Raw genomic sequence first — 15645 nt, 5'->3', positions numbered from 1 at the left:
AGATCACTTTAACAAATGCCTCAGTTCCAGCAAAGGATCTCTGAAAGAAATTGCTTGGAATGATAATTAGGTGTAAGTCATAGCTGATAATAATTTACTCTTTATTTTCATGACGTCTGAATTCAGGATATTTGTAATGCACTGTAGGGGAAAATCTAGAAAGGAACAACAAAGACATTGGGCACATTGTCATTTCTGGTAAGAAGAAAACTAATTGTGGCTGCTTAAGGCATTCTTCTTGTCTGACTGTAGTCTTTGGCAGTCGGTCGTCATCGCTACCGGTTTACTGCAGGAGCTGCCATTGGCCAGTTGCTTGGCCCCTGTCTGTTGAACATCCAATATAAAAGGCTTGTCTCTGCAGATTGCTGGATTAGAAACCTCATCGTTAGGGCAGTCAAATAAAACTGATAGCAGTGAACAGAGACCTGATTACTATCAACATGTGCAAAGGACTGGCTGCCCTGCCTGCTACTTGCCTCAGAAGGTATGTCTTTAATGATGTGGAGTTCAGATTTCTTTTTGCTTATATTTCCAGGAATACTCACTTCACATTTTAAAAAAAATCAAAGCAATTTGCATATATTTTGTGGATGTTGTACAACGAGTGATCAGATTTTAATGAAAGGGAATGGAATCTTTGTGAATTAATGGGAGATTTGCCTAGAATCTGTAGAAATACAGAAATCTGATTGGCATTGAACAACACTGAGAGACAGTTGATTCAGTTCCATTTAGTCATCTGTATAAACATGAATCAATATTGATATTGACCCTTTCCCCACAGTGACATTTCATTTATTTAATGATACTTTCACAAGACTTGATATCATAGGAAATTCAGTGATGTGAAAGTGTGATGCTCTGTTTGTTATTTCTTGTGTCTTAGTCCTGACTTGTCAGAGCAACAATTCACTCTTTGGGCTTATAGGAAATCTGTTTCCACCTTGAGCAGTTTATTTTTCCCCCAATATGCAGAGATATAGAGTATTTCCATCTGATTCAGTATTATGCTTGTCTGATGCCAAGATCGTGTTTTCTGTACAAAATTCCTTTTGAGGTTCTGTTAAAGTTTTACTTTAGTGCAATTCTATGTTTAAAAGTAAACTGTAAACTAGATGCAATATGTATCTCATTTGTGGCTATTGCTCGAAAAGGCTACTATTTCCAATTACGTTGTCGTTGATATCTGCAGGATGCAAACAATTAGTGCCATTTGTCACAACCTTGGATAATGCTTTGGGGTAATGAGGTTTCAGAGCTCTTGCTAATCTTTTGCGACCAGCATTTGTTTCTTTTCTCAATCGTGTATATATTGATTCCTCACAGTGCAAAGGATATAAAACATCGTCTTGGCTTCCTGTTGCCAAAACCAGAGACATGGACTGAACATTGCTCAGTGCCCATCAAAAAGGATAAGACGGGTGCTTCTCAAAGGTAACTGTCCTCTTGCAACCATTTTGGACAATAAACAATGTCTCGTTTGCACTGCTCCTTCCAAGACAGCTGTAATGAGAATGTGTGGTATTTTTGACACCTCATCTCCACTTTATTAAATATGTTGCGCAAACTCCTGCTGGTTTTCAGATAGAAGGCAAATGAGTAATGCTTCCCGTTTGATATTTCGTTTTGATCTCTTTTGCCCAACTCTCACGTCCACCAACATCTCACCTCAGTGAGATACCATGATTCTGGTGGTTCAGTATGTCAAAGGTGGCTTAAAAAAGTCTGCAATCAAACCTGAACCAGATTGAATGTACTGACATAAAGCACGTATAAATTAGATAAATCATGAGAGGAGGAGAGAATGGGGTTTGTGGAAGGTTGAAAGATTGAGTGTATGGATTTTATTCTGTTCCCTTATCGTCTTTGAAGTTTCTGAGATTACTGGATGGCAAACCCATTTGTAATAGAAAAGCTCCAAACCTGATTGGTCACAAGGCCGGTCAAGCAGAATTTTTTAAGGTTTTATTATTATTTTGATAAATAGAACGCCACTGATCCTGCTTTTACTGATTGTCACCGGAATGATTATTAAGTTCAGCCTAATTCCAAAGTTTCAGTCTGAGGTGATACCATTTTCTATAGAATGGACATAAAGAATCTTATTCCATTTTACTTTGGCATCTTCTTAAAAATAGGAAATCAAAGTATTCTGTGTAGCTTTGGATCAATTGTCCACCCTGTCTTAATGTCTTGTTATCTCAACAACCCACTGTGTAACTGGATCCTGGATTTCCTCACCTCCAGGTCACAATCAGTGAGGATTAGTAAGAACATCTCCTCCACAATCTCCATCAGTTCTGAAGCACCACTGGGCTGCTTTGTTACCCCCCTGCTCTACTCACTTCACACCTACTGTATGACTGTGTGGCTTTCCTGACAATATCACAGTAGTGGGTTGTATAAAAGGCGGTGATGAGTCAGCAGGACAGGAGAGAGACTGAAAACTTGGCTGAATGGCACACTAACAATAACCTCATGCTCAATGTCACCAAAACCAAAGAGCCGATTATGGACTTTAGGAGGGGAAAACTAGAGGTGCACAATCCAGTGATCATTGAGGATCAGAGGTGGACAGGGTGAGAAAATTTAAATTCCTGGGCGTCACTATTGTGGAAGACTTTTCCTGGACCCAACACATCCGTGTCATCATGAAGAAAGCAATGCCAGCACCTCTGCTGTTTCAGAAGTTTGCCGAGGTTTGGTATTACATCAAAAACCTTGGCAACCTTCTATAGATATAAAGTGAAAAGTATGCTGATCGACTGATCATAGTCTGGTGAGGGGGCACCAATACCCTTGAGAGAATGTCCTGCAAAAGGTAGTCGACACAGCTCAGTACATCACAGGCAAAACTCTCCTCACCATTGAGTACATCTACATGGACCGCTGCTGTTGGACAGAGCAGCAATCATCAAAGACCCACACCACCCAGCACATGCTCTGTTCTCGCTGGTGCCATCAGGAAAGAGGTATAGGTGCCACAAGACTCACACCACCAGGTTCAGGAACAGCTGTTACTTCTCTACCATCAGACTTCTCAACAACAAACTCAATCAAGGACTAATTTAAGGATTATTGCTTTGCACATTATTTATTATTAAATATTTATTTACTTTCTTGCACTGTCAATTTGTTTGCATTCCTTTCTTTGTTTACATTTCTCTCTTTTGTATACATATCTTTTCTAGAGTTCAGTATGTTGCAATACCAGTTAGTACAAATTCTACCTAGCCTGCAGGAAAAAGAAATTCAGTGATGTCATGTATGTAAACTGACAATAAATCTAAACTTTGAAGTTTAACTTTGACTTTTAGCTGCTGAGTCTTAGATAGGGAGCGTAGGACAAGGGTACATTGAATGCTATGTTGTGATGGACTGAAGCCTTTTCATTTCTTCTGGTTTTCTTTGAGGCTACTTTGGTCCAACAAGTATTTGCAGCCTCTGGGCAATCCCAGTTTCTCACCAAGAGTTCTTGCAATTTTGTTCTCCCATTAAGTCTCACACAATTCAGTTCAGCCTAATTCCAAAGTTTCAGTCTGAGGTGATACCATTTTCTATAAAATGGACATAAAAAATCTTATTTCATTTTACTACTCACCTACATATTAGAGACAATTTATAATGGCCACTTAGCATATCAACCTGTATGTCTGTGGCACTGGGAAGAAATCAGAGCATCAAAATAAATCCAACTGTTCACAGCGAAAACTCCACAGTGGAGGCCATGTTCAATTTTGGGTCATTGGAGTGATGAGGCATCATGTCTCCAAGCTGCGTCACTGCACCATTCATGTGGAACTGAGCTGTGGAACATGTGTTGGCTGGGCTGGGAGGTTATACAGCAGACAGCAGGATAAAATTGATGTTCTTTCTCATGGCACCAATAACCTGTCTTCTCTAAAATACATCCCCTCTTGTTGGATCCAGTGAGATAATTGGCTTTCCAATCCCTTGCCCCACTTGTCGTTCATTGTGTAAGGCCTGAAGATAAATTTCTTGCTATTCTTTCAACCAAATGAAAGAAGAGCTTGTTTTTGCCATTCCTGTCACCTGCTTGTGGTGATATGTAATTACACCACTAAGTCATCAGGGGTCATCCCAGTGACCTTGTATAAAAGCAGTCCAGAGCTACAGTCTAGCCTTCGAGGTTCATCTTGCAAAGAGACAAGACCTCTTAGTGTACATATTAGTTTATTAAAGCTGTCTTATACTCGCACTGCTGGTGTGGTTACTGTCAGTACACTGCTCACCCAACTTCCACAGGGTTCAGGAGAGCAAAGATCCTGTATTATTATGTTCATACCTTGACAAAGCACTCAGGCCTGAAATGTTGGTCAGCCTTTACTTCCAATAGATGCTGCATGACCTGCTGATTTTCTCCTGCACTTTTGTACAATGCACTCCAGTCCCAGTGTCTGTCAACTTTCCTGTTTACTTGCATTATTGCATTATTCACAACCACAAAACAACTGAAAGTGCTTTACAACTTCAAAAATAGATTTATTTGAAATGCAGCTCTGCTGCAAAGTTGCTGGACCACAAACCAACAAAATGTGCACTGAAGCATACTATAAACCTTTGGGTACGTGATAGAACACATAGTGAGCTAAAACTGGGTGACTTTGCCATGGTAAAAATAAAAATAAGCAAATCTGTGTTTCTGAATCAAATTAAAATTGTTTGAGAATATAACCAAGGACTTTCAGAAAAACTTTCAAAATATGAAATTGACACAGTTGTAGAATTATTCCTAATAATCTATATAACAGATAACTGTTTGTTCATTCTCAGAATGTTTCAGTTACTGGCTCTTTAATACTCCTGATATAGAATTTCCATTCTGTTTACAATACATCATCACCTGCAATAATCTTTGTATATTATTCAAGACGTGAAAGAATTTTGTCTCTAATTGGCCATTTCAATGTCTTTTCCTAGACTCAGTTGGCATGAGGTCAAAGAATGGAGTGAATCTTTGCAAAGACTAGTAATTCATAAAAGTAAGTAATTTTTAAAAAATGAACTTTTTATTAAAATGGGCTGAACCATGTTCTTTATGTTACTTGAATTCAATATCTGGTAAAATGTTCTTTTTTTATTTTACACATGGAAGTTGTTTGAATAACAGTAAAGATCTGGAAAGTGCAGCTACTTAAAAAATTCATGTTGATAAAATAAACACCGTTATTTTACAGCTGGACATTGTAAAATGATTTAGACTAATAGACATTCACAAAATGCACACTATTAAATAGGAGCAGGAGTAGAGCACTTGCCCACTATTCAACATGCTCATGTCTGACTTGCCCCATACCTCATTGCTTCTGTGCCAGTTCCCCATAATCCTCAATTTCTTCTCATAAATCCAACCACTTCCTCTTCAAATACCCTCAGTGGTCTGCCCTCCCGATCTTGAAGAGAATTCCAGCAATATGGAAACATTGCAGCATCTCCCCCGTAAAGCCCCCTTAGAATATTATATGTTTTAGTAAGTGTTCTCACCTCAAATTTCACAAAGAAAACAGGTTTTTAATTAGTTTAGCCTTTCGTAATTGGACAATCCTCTCATCCAAGGAATTAGTCCAGTGAATCTCTTCTGTGCTGTCTCTAAGGCTGGCATATCCTTTCTTTAATAAGGGGACTAAGACTGTACAGAATACTCCAGAGACAGGATCAACAATGCCCTGTATAATTGTAATAATAATGATCTATTTTAATTTCTGTCTTCTAAGCAATAAAAGGCAATATTAGTTTTCCTTCTTATCATCTGCTACACCTGCGTGCCAACCTTTTGTGTTTTATGTACACGTCCACTGAGATCCGTCTGTACTGGTGTCAATTGGAATCTCTTCTTTTTGGTGATAGCTTGCTTTTTGGCAAGTGCATAACACTACATGAGCAACATAGTTATCATAGGGGATAGCACAATGCTATTACAACGCCAGCGACCTGGGTTCAAATCTGACACTGTCTGTAAGGAGTCTGTACATTCTCCCTGTGACCTGTATGGATTTCTTATGGGTGCTCTGGTTTCCTCTCAAATTCCAAAGACGTCCAGGGTTTGTAGCTCAATTGGTCATATTTGGTCAATGCGGGCTCGTGGGCCTGGAGGGCCTGTTACTGTGCTGTATCTCTAATTTTAAAAAAGTTACATTTTCCTTCACTGAACAACATTCAGCAAGTGTTTGCCTGTTCACATAACCTATCTACTGTATATCCTATTGCAGGAACTAAATACAGTCTTTTGTCAGAAAATGCATACTTTACACTGTGTTCCATCCTCAAAATCATTTATCTTAATAGTTAGCCATTCAGAGTCAAAGACTGATCCTTGGGCAGCTCCACTAGTTGTGATTACCAGTCTAAAAAAAGGTCCATTTATCCTAATTCATTAGTTTCTATATGATAGCATGTTCAATTCTTATTAAATCACTTCTCCCAATATCTTTTGTAAAGCAATATTGAACTTGTTTAATTGCATTAAGATTTTCTAAATGACTTAGCTGCTTTTTGCCTTAATGGCAGACTGCAGCATCTTTCCAATAACAGTTATTAAATTATCTGGCTTTAGAATACGACACGCTTAGTCGAGGAAACTGCTCTCTCGTGAAAATATAAATCTTAAATTTGCATTTTATTTTACTAAAAATGACTTATATTCAGCCTTTACATAATACTCATTCACAATTAGTTTGAACAAAACCATTTCAGTTTTCTGACAAAATACAATTTGCTATCATCTTGATAAACAATTGATAACATATTCTACTATAGTTACTGAGCAACATCAATGAGGATTTTGAGGCACTTTATTGAGTAATGTCACCAGGATTGTTGAACATCATCATTTGGGCTATTAAGTAAAATCACTGGAATTATTAAGGGATGTCATTGGGAATATTAAGGGATGTCATTGGGATGCCTCTGGAGTTAGATATAGTCATGGGATCATACAGCATGGAAACAGATCATCACATCCGCACTGGGGCCAAACGATTCAAGTGCTTACCTGGACACCTTTTAAATGCTGTCAGTGACTCTGCTTCTATCTCTTTCTCTCATGCAGTGCCTTCCAGGTTAAAAAAGTCCTCCATAAATCCCACTCTGCTTCCACCCCTCCCATACCCCTAATCCAAAATCTCTGTCCTCTAGTTTTATGCACCTCGGATACTGGGAATAGTTTCATTCAGTCTACCCTATCTATATCCTTCCTAGTGTTATACTCCTCAATCATGTCCCTTCTTCTTCCACACCAAGGAAAACAGACCTTGCCAAGTTAAAGTCCCAGTATTGATGCCCCTGATTAAAGATCCTGCCAGAGGCATAGAGGTCGAATCAAAATTATTTTCGTAAAAACCTGATGTGCACCTAAATTCATCATAATTGTATATTGCATCGTTTCTCCGTCCTTCAGTAAAGAAACTTTGTAAATCAAACAGAAACGGTGGCTGATAAACGAAGTCAATTTTTATCACACGTGAGGACAAGGCTCAAAGACAGCCTTGAGAAAGAGAAACTCAAGAGTGAGAACCCAGGTACAAATGTACAATTCTGTTTACTGTTATTGTTCCAAAATTTGACAGTGGCCTTATCTCCATGTTAGCAACTAATCTCTAGCCATGGATAAAACCCCAGGAATGATCCTTCTGCCTCGTTCCTAAACTGAAGGCAATGATTAATCCTAACCCTAACCCTAACCCTAACCCTAACCCTTAACCCTAACCCTAACCCTTAACCCTTAACCCTAACCCTAACCCTAACCCTAACCCTAACCCTAACCCTTAGCCTCGTTCCCCAAGCGAACGGTCATCGACCATTGTCCACATGCACCCATTTCGTTAGTGGGTGCAAGTGAAGATTTTTGTCCCTTCTTTTTTAATTGGGGAGCTCGAGGCTCAATCTGTTGACAGTTCTGTTTCAGAGTTGAGATGGTAACCCACCTTGGAATCTGCTGTATCATCCTTGCTGCTATCTCAAGATATATCTATACACTGAGCTCCTTGAAGAATTTAAAAGATCACTGGCTTCCAAAAAAAAATAAATATAAATATAAATATATATATTTGAAGTTTATCAGCAAAGAATATAAATTACATTGTGTCATAACAGCATGTGATGTTAGCACTGAAGGGAGAGACATTGTGACTTTATTTATCCTCACCAAAAATATAAGATTTGTGGGACAAATGCCATAAAGATTCTTTAAATTCTTAGACTGTCTCATGCTGCTATGGTAATTTATCTGAAGATAAGTTGCAGCTGGAACTTTAAGTGAAGCAATCCTCCCTTCCTCCAGGGACTGCAACAGATGAGATACTGACTTGTAACGCACAGACACCATGGAGCCCCACTGCCAATGGGAGACCTTCCCATGCTCCAGGCTGGGCGTACGTGTAGCAAGTCAGATGAGCCAGCCTGGAAGCAGAGTGTTTATTTGTGTTGTCAGCTGTCCCAGTCATTATAAGGCCATCTGGTGGATGTTCCTTTGCATCTGGATCATTCGCCTCCTGGGGTTTCTCTGTCACTTGCATCCAACCCGCTTTGATTTCCAATGATTTTTCCAGAACCATGGTCTTGCCAGGGTCACTTACTATCGATTCAGTGTTGACAGATGTCTTATTTATGTTCTGACAAATGTTCGAAGGAGCATACTTGAGTGGAAATGACCGACAGAGTCTGATGTACTTGCTAATTCCCCACCACACAACTCAAGTCTGTGTTCAATCATTCAAAATAATGGAATTGGATGTGCATATGAATAAAATATCACATGACAGAAGCTTGGTCTTTTGGGAGCCAGTGCTACAATTTGGGGTTGCTTTATTCCTCCCTACATCTGCTTCAAAACTTGAGATGATTATTTTACTGTGCCTGCCAGTAAATAGATAAACATGATAATATTTATTTGTGAAGCAAGATGTATCATTTTGTTATGGTTTGCCAGCATTTGCCACCCAAGACAAGAGACAGCAAAATGGTGCAGCTGGTAGAACTATTGCCTTACAACACCAGCAACCTGGGTTCAATCCTGACCTTGGGGAATGTCTGTGTGGAGTTTGATTGCTCTCCCTGTTACTGAGTGGGTTTCATTTGTATGGTCTAGTTCCCTCTCACAACCCATAATGAGCCAGTAGGTTAATTGGCCACTGTAAATTGCCCATAATGCGCAGCTAAGTGTTAGAATCGGGGGGATAGTTGATGGGATGCGTGGAGATCCAATGGTCAGTTGATGGACAGTTAACACCTGCACCACCCTAGAAGACTGAAGGACTTGTTTCTCTGCCACATAACTCTACAACTTGCTGGTTTTAGTGCTTGGCTTGGCATATTTTGTTGTTAAATGTTTATTACTGATTGATGGCAACAAATAACCAAGGAGTCAATTCTTTAAAAATAATTAAATTACATATTCTCACAAAATTAAGGAAGGATTACATATTTATTCATAATTTCTGGCCTTTAATTGCTTTCAGCTGCTGGTATATTTTCTGTTAGTTTCATTTAACACAAAGACTATTATTTTCTTTCCCCACAGATGGTTTGGTCATATTTGCTGAATTTCTACGGACTGAGTACAGTGAGGAGAATATTAAATTCTGGTTGGAGTGCGAGGCATATAGAAAGGACAAGACATCCGCAAAATTGGCCTTCAAAGCAAGGAAGATTTTCGATGAGTATATTGCAGTTGATGCACCCAAAGAGGTAAGTGTACAAACAAAGGGAAAACCAATTTCATGAGGAAGAACATTTTTATGATGGCTCTGGTCTTTTATAGAACACAATAGCACAGAACAGGTCCGTCGGCTCTTGATGTTGTTCTGACCTGTATAAACCTACTCATTTCCCAATTTCATAACCCTCTATTTTTTTTTGAGTCCATGTATCTCTCTAAGAGTCTTTTAAATATCCCTATTGTACCAGCCTCCACCATTACTCTGGCAATGCATTCCAGGCACCTACTACTTTCGGTGTAAAAAACTTATCCCGACAGCTCCCTTAAACTTGCCTCCCTTCAATTTGTATAGGTATTCTCTGGTGTTTGCTACTCTCACCCCAGGAAAAAAAGGTGCTGGTTGTCAACCCTATCTATTCCTCTCATAATCTTTCAGTCCTCTAATAAGTCACCTCTCATCCTTCTTTGCTCCAGAGAGGAAAGCCCTTGCACTGCTAACCTTCCCTCATAAGACACATTCTCCAAGCCAGGCAACAACCTGGTAAATCTCCTCTGGACCCTCTCCATAGCTTCCACATCCTTCCTGTAATGAGGTGACTAGAACTGAAAACAATATTCCATGTCTGGTCTAACCAGAGTTTATCAGAGCTGCAACATTACCTCTTGACTCTTGAACTCAGTCCCCTGATAAATAAAGACCAGCATATTGTAAGCTTTCTTAACTAGCCTACTAGCCTGCACGGCAACCTTTTATAGCTTTTTTAAAAAAATTTCAATTAACATAAATTTGCAAAATAAAAAAAAATCAAAGAAGCATCACAGATATATACAATAAAATACCAAAACCAAACTACGTTGATATACAAAGAAGGAAGAATCAACAACAAATTTTGCACAAAATTACACCCCGTGCCGATCCTTAAAAAAAGTAGGAAACAGAATAAAAAATTTTAAAAAATAGAAAAAAGGGAAAGAAGGGGTAATTCTCCCATATCATGTAGCAAAATCACCTGTTTTCCAAAAGCATTAATTACATACAGATGAAACATTATGTGATTCATCCAGAGCTTACTTCCTCCTTAAGGATAAATGTCTTGACATAGACATTGCTAGGGATACTGGAGTTAGTGGTATTGGAGCCCAAAGATGGGGGGGGGGGGGGTAAATCATTAAAGATTAACCCCCGTACATCTTAAATATGGGTTCCATATTCTTAAATATATGTTGTAAAAATGTCTGAGGTTGTAAGTAATCTTCTCCAATGGAACACAACTATGCATTTCTGACTTCCACCCAGTTGGACTCAGTTGGGAATCAGATTTCCAAGTAATGGTTATGCATTTCCCGGCCACCGCTAAAGCAAGTTAAACAAATTTCAACTGATATTTCATCAGCCTCATTTTAGGTGATCTATCTGCTAATTTTCCCAATAAAAACAATTTTGGCACCTGAGGGTATTGAATTCTGGTAATTTGTTCCAGGGGATTCCCCAAATATTCCCTTAAGGATCTCACCTTAGGTCATGGCCAGGTCAAATGCAAAAAGGTCCTTATATCTTGACCATATTGAAAACATAAATTTGAAAATTCAGATTTAAATTTATTTAATTCTTGTGGAGTAAGGTACAGTTGAGGCAAAAAATTATATTGCACCAGCCTATACCTTACATTAATTGTATTCCTCATGCTGTCCCAACACAGGACAGACCAGCAAAATAGAACAATTTCTATACCCAAATCTGATTCCCATCTCTCTCTTGACTTATCTAGCCCTTGTTTATGGGCTTCCACCTGAAGTAAGAAATACATTTTTGAGATAAATTTCTTTATAATCCCCTTTTGAACCAGAGTCTCTATTTCAGCACATTGCGGTAAAGCCAGTGCTGGACCTGATTTGTCTCTTAAATAAGATTTTAACTGAAGATAGCAGAAAAAGGATGTATTTAAAACTCCAAGTTTATTCCTGATTTGTTCAAATGTCATAAATTTCCCCTGATCAAGACCATCTTGAGAGATCTATGGATTTGGACCCCAAGGTCCTTCTGTTCTTCCACACAGTTAAGAATCCTGCCATTAACCATATATTTTGCCTTCAAGTTTGACCTTCAAAATGCATCACTTCACACTTATCTGGATTGAACCCAATCTGCCACTTTTCCAACCAACTCTGCATCCTGTCTCTAACCCGTTGTAACTTATGACAATCTTCTACACTATCCACAACATCTGCAAATTTTGTGTCATCTGCAAACTTACTGAGCCATCCCTCTACTTCATTATCAAGTCATTTATAAAAATCACAAAGAGCAGGGGTCCCAGAACTGAACACTATGGGACTCCACTAGTCAATGACCTCCAGGCAAAATACATACCATCCACTAATACTCTCTGCTTTCTACAGGCAAGCCATTTCAGAATCCACTCAGCCAAGGTTCCATGAATCCATACCTCATTACTTTCTGAATGAATCTACCTTGGGGGACTTTGTAAATGACTTACTAAAATCTATATTCACCATATCTATTGCCTCACTTTCATCAATTTATTTTGTTACCTCCTCAAAAAAACTCAATTAGGCTCATGAGACATGACCTACGCCTCACAAAGCCATGCTGTCTATTTTTGACATAAATCCTGTCCCTAATAATCCTCTCTGATAGTTTTACCACCACTAACATGAGGCTCACTGGTCTATAATTCCCAGGATTCTCCTTATTATTTTTATTAACTTACAAGCACGTTTTTAGGATATAGGATACAGACAGAAACTTGAGCTCTTGGTACACATTGGGAGTATCTGAGACCAAGATTAAACTTGGTCCCTGATGATGAGAAGCAGCAGAACCAACTACAAGTGTGCTGAATGGCCTGTTTCCTGTTCCTGACATTCACACTTTTCTTCATCATTGCTCCTGGTGGCACAAACCTTCCTTTAAGTTGTTTCTCAGAGCTCATCTTGGTCACAGAAACATGACAGAGAACTATCTCCCCTGTCACGTCTGTATATTTGAATTGAGAATGAAAATACCACATTCCTGGAAACTCCTAATGAACTAAACCAATTAATTGTAGCTGAGCTGGAGTTACTGTTGTAATGTAAAGAAATGGAGCAGGAAACATTTTCAAAGCAGTGAAGATAAATAACCAGGTAACTTCTTGATGTCAGTCAAATCCTTTCCATCAACTTGAATGGGCAGATCACTACACAGTTTAACATTTCAATGAGAAACATCATCTCTAGCACTAGTTGAAACACAAAGCTGGAGAAACTCAGCAGGCCAAACAGTGTATGATATGTAGCCAACATTTCAGGCTTGAGCCCTTCATCAAGGTAAGGACAAAATGTGGGCAGGCACCAGAACAAAATCTCTAACTCTAGTGAGGTCCATCTGGAATGGGTAATCTAACTCAAACAAGAGAAAAAAAAATGTTTCCCCTTCATATTTGTTGGTGAGGAATGCAGACTCCATGTGAAGATGAACAGTTCTTAAATTACACCGTTCACATTAATGTACATGTGATTTGCCTTGGCGATTCTCTTTAACTCAACTTGAAGACAATATCCATTGCCTCCTTCAATTCAGATTTTCTTCATTCCATTCCAAGCATTTTTATGAGTTCTCTTGGTGAGGTTCCCAGGTTAGGTTAAATTGGGATGCATGGTTGAACCTGGAAGTCACAGAGGAAACAGCAGGTAACAGATGAACACAGAGGGTACCTTGGATTCCAAATGCTGGAGGTGACACAATGCCACCACATGTTCACCACTGACACGTTCATTCCCAAAAATATTTACCCTTCAAATACAATTAAAATAATACTGTTGACATCATATTTAAAAAGGAATAATGAGCCATATTTGATAACAACCTAATTTTTAACATTAGTGCAACAATAACATTTGTGTATTATTGATTTGATTGCATCATGATATTTGAATTAAAATGTTAGAATTTCCCAGTAGAAGTATTTCTCAATTCTGTGTAATAAAGTGGACCCCATACTGTTGTAGTGACTAAATTGGTTTCCATGAACTATCAGGTGAATTTGGAAGCTCAGATCAGAGAAAAGGTGAAGAAAAATATTCTGGAGCCAACATCCTCTTGCTTTGATGAAGCACAAAGCAAAATCTATACCTTGATGGAGAAGGACTCTTATCCACGATTTCTCAAGTCAAAGATGTACTTGGATTTACTGAGCCAAACTCAAACCAAAAGCCATCCTAAATTCAAAGAACAAATACCTTTGTCATCTGACCCGCAGCATGCACGTGCTTAGAGTACCTGGTCTGTCAATTCAATATTATTGCTGAAATGATGAAAGTGTTGAACTACTTCTTAGATTAAGTACAATAAAGTCTTCAAAGTTCTTGTTAGGAAAAGTTATCATAATTAAATTTGATCAAAAACAGCACTTTAACTTTAAGAATTAAGATTACGTTTGTGTATAACGTTAGCAAAAGCTCAATTTTTCAATCTAATGATTTTTGTTATCTATGTTGGAAATGTATGTACTGCCTCCTTCAACATTATATGTACTGAAATGAGCCTGTGACCTAATTTCAGGTTTGTATTCCTAATATTCAACATATCTTGTACTTCCTTCTTACGCCAGAGATCATTCAGCCCATCAAATCTCAGCCAAATTTCAGAGCTTTTCCACCTCCCAAATCTGAAAGCTATTCTCCTCCACATGCTCTCCAGCACAACCTTGACTCTCCAGCCTCCTACCTATACGAGGGGGTCATTGCACTTCTTTTGGATGGGGGAGGAAATCAGATCTTCCAGGGTAAACCCAATTGGTCCCGTGGAGAACATGCAAACTCCACATAGAGTTCTGAATTGAACTTAAATCACTCATGTTCTGACATGTCAATTGTAAAATGGATAAATATCACTGTCCATTCACAATTTCTGGTTGAAAGTCCTGGAGCACTATACCCTGCCGAGGCATGGGAATGAGTTCATGATGTGGTCTGTAGTATTTCAACATGGAAGAATGAGCAAAAAGCAAAAAATGTACACCATTGCCTCCCAGTTATTTTCAACATTAAAATAAATGCTGTAAACTTTAACAACATAAGGTCATTGCTTGCTGATTCTTTTATTGTTTCCCTAAAACCCCTTACAATGTTCTTGTGCATAAAACAACACGATGTGATCTGCACAGTTAGTTAGCAAGTGACCATTAGAAAGCTGTATTCATGAACTTTTTATTAATTAAAGTACAATCCATGATGTGGGAGAGTGATTTATAGAAATATAAATTTATAGAAATAGAAGTTTTACTTGCTCTGTATATTTGTCTAGAATGTATCTGTATTTGTGGAAGTTAATTGTTGAGTTTGATGATATCTGAGAATAATTTATTGTACATCAGGAATAACAAGAAGTTTAATTATTTTTATATCCATTAAATTCATCCTCACTGCACACTTTGTATATTTGAGTTAATCTGACAGGCTGTACTGTGGGGAACGTCAGGTAATCAAAACAAGAGCAAAACAGAAACTTTAGCCATAGATGAGGAGTCAATAATTTTGTCTGTATATATTGGTTGAATTATGGTGTGTAGAATTTCCATTTGTTTTTAATATGTAAATAAATTATGTTTCATATTAAATAAATGGTTTCATATTAAACCTTGACTCCACAATCTCATGAAGTTTCTAGGTATCAGGACAAACATAGGAAAGGAAATACCCTTCTGATTATCATCCATTCCCCTTCCTCTGCCGATGAATTGATACTCCTCTCCGTGATGCAACGTTTGGATAAAACACCTGCAACATCAAGGCTACAGGATGCAGACTAGATGAGAGATCTTCAAAGTCTGTCAACAAGAGCAACAAGAGCATCTTGGTAGCATTACAGTTAAGCAAACTGCTTAAGTCCTCAAGGACTAAGTCCTCTGGACTAAGTCTGTAATAGGCAGTGAGTGAATTAATATGAGGGGCACTCCTAGTTGAAC

General features: G+C 38.3%; 1 protein-coding gene across 2 annotated transcripts; it reads left to right on the top strand.

The window, feature by feature from the left end:
* Positions 1 to 383: 383 nt before the first annotated feature.
* On the top strand, positions 384 to 15316 carry LOC138762710 (regulator of G-protein signaling 4-like). 2 transcript variants are annotated; one of them, XM_069936294.1, is made up of 6 exons: positions 384 to 484; positions 1327 to 1434; positions 4942 to 5003; positions 7443 to 7538; positions 9539 to 9705; positions 13717 to 15316. In XM_069936294.1, exons 1-6 carry the CDS (start codon positions 441 to 443, stop codon positions 13951 to 13953), a joined length of 714 nt encoding a protein of 237 aa, XP_069792395.1. In that variant the 5' UTR covers positions 384 to 440; the 3' UTR covers positions 13954 to 15316. The 2 variants fall into 2 exon arrangements, with proteins under 2 accessions (XP_069792395.1, XP_069792396.1); XM_069936295.1 differs by lacking the exon at positions 7443 to 7538.
* The last annotated feature ends 329 nt before the right edge of the window (positions 15317 to 15645 follow it).

The sequence above is a fragment of the Narcine bancroftii genome, chromosome 5, assembly GCF_036971445.1.
Source record: "Narcine bancroftii isolate sNarBan1 chromosome 5, sNarBan1.hap1, whole genome shotgun sequence".
NCBI classification, from domain to species: domain Eukaryota; kingdom Metazoa; phylum Chordata; class Chondrichthyes; order Torpediniformes; family Narcinidae; genus Narcine; species Narcine bancroftii.
The sequence above is the reverse complement of the archived record's forward strand: the minus strand, read 5'-3'. Positions and strand labels throughout refer to the sequence as shown.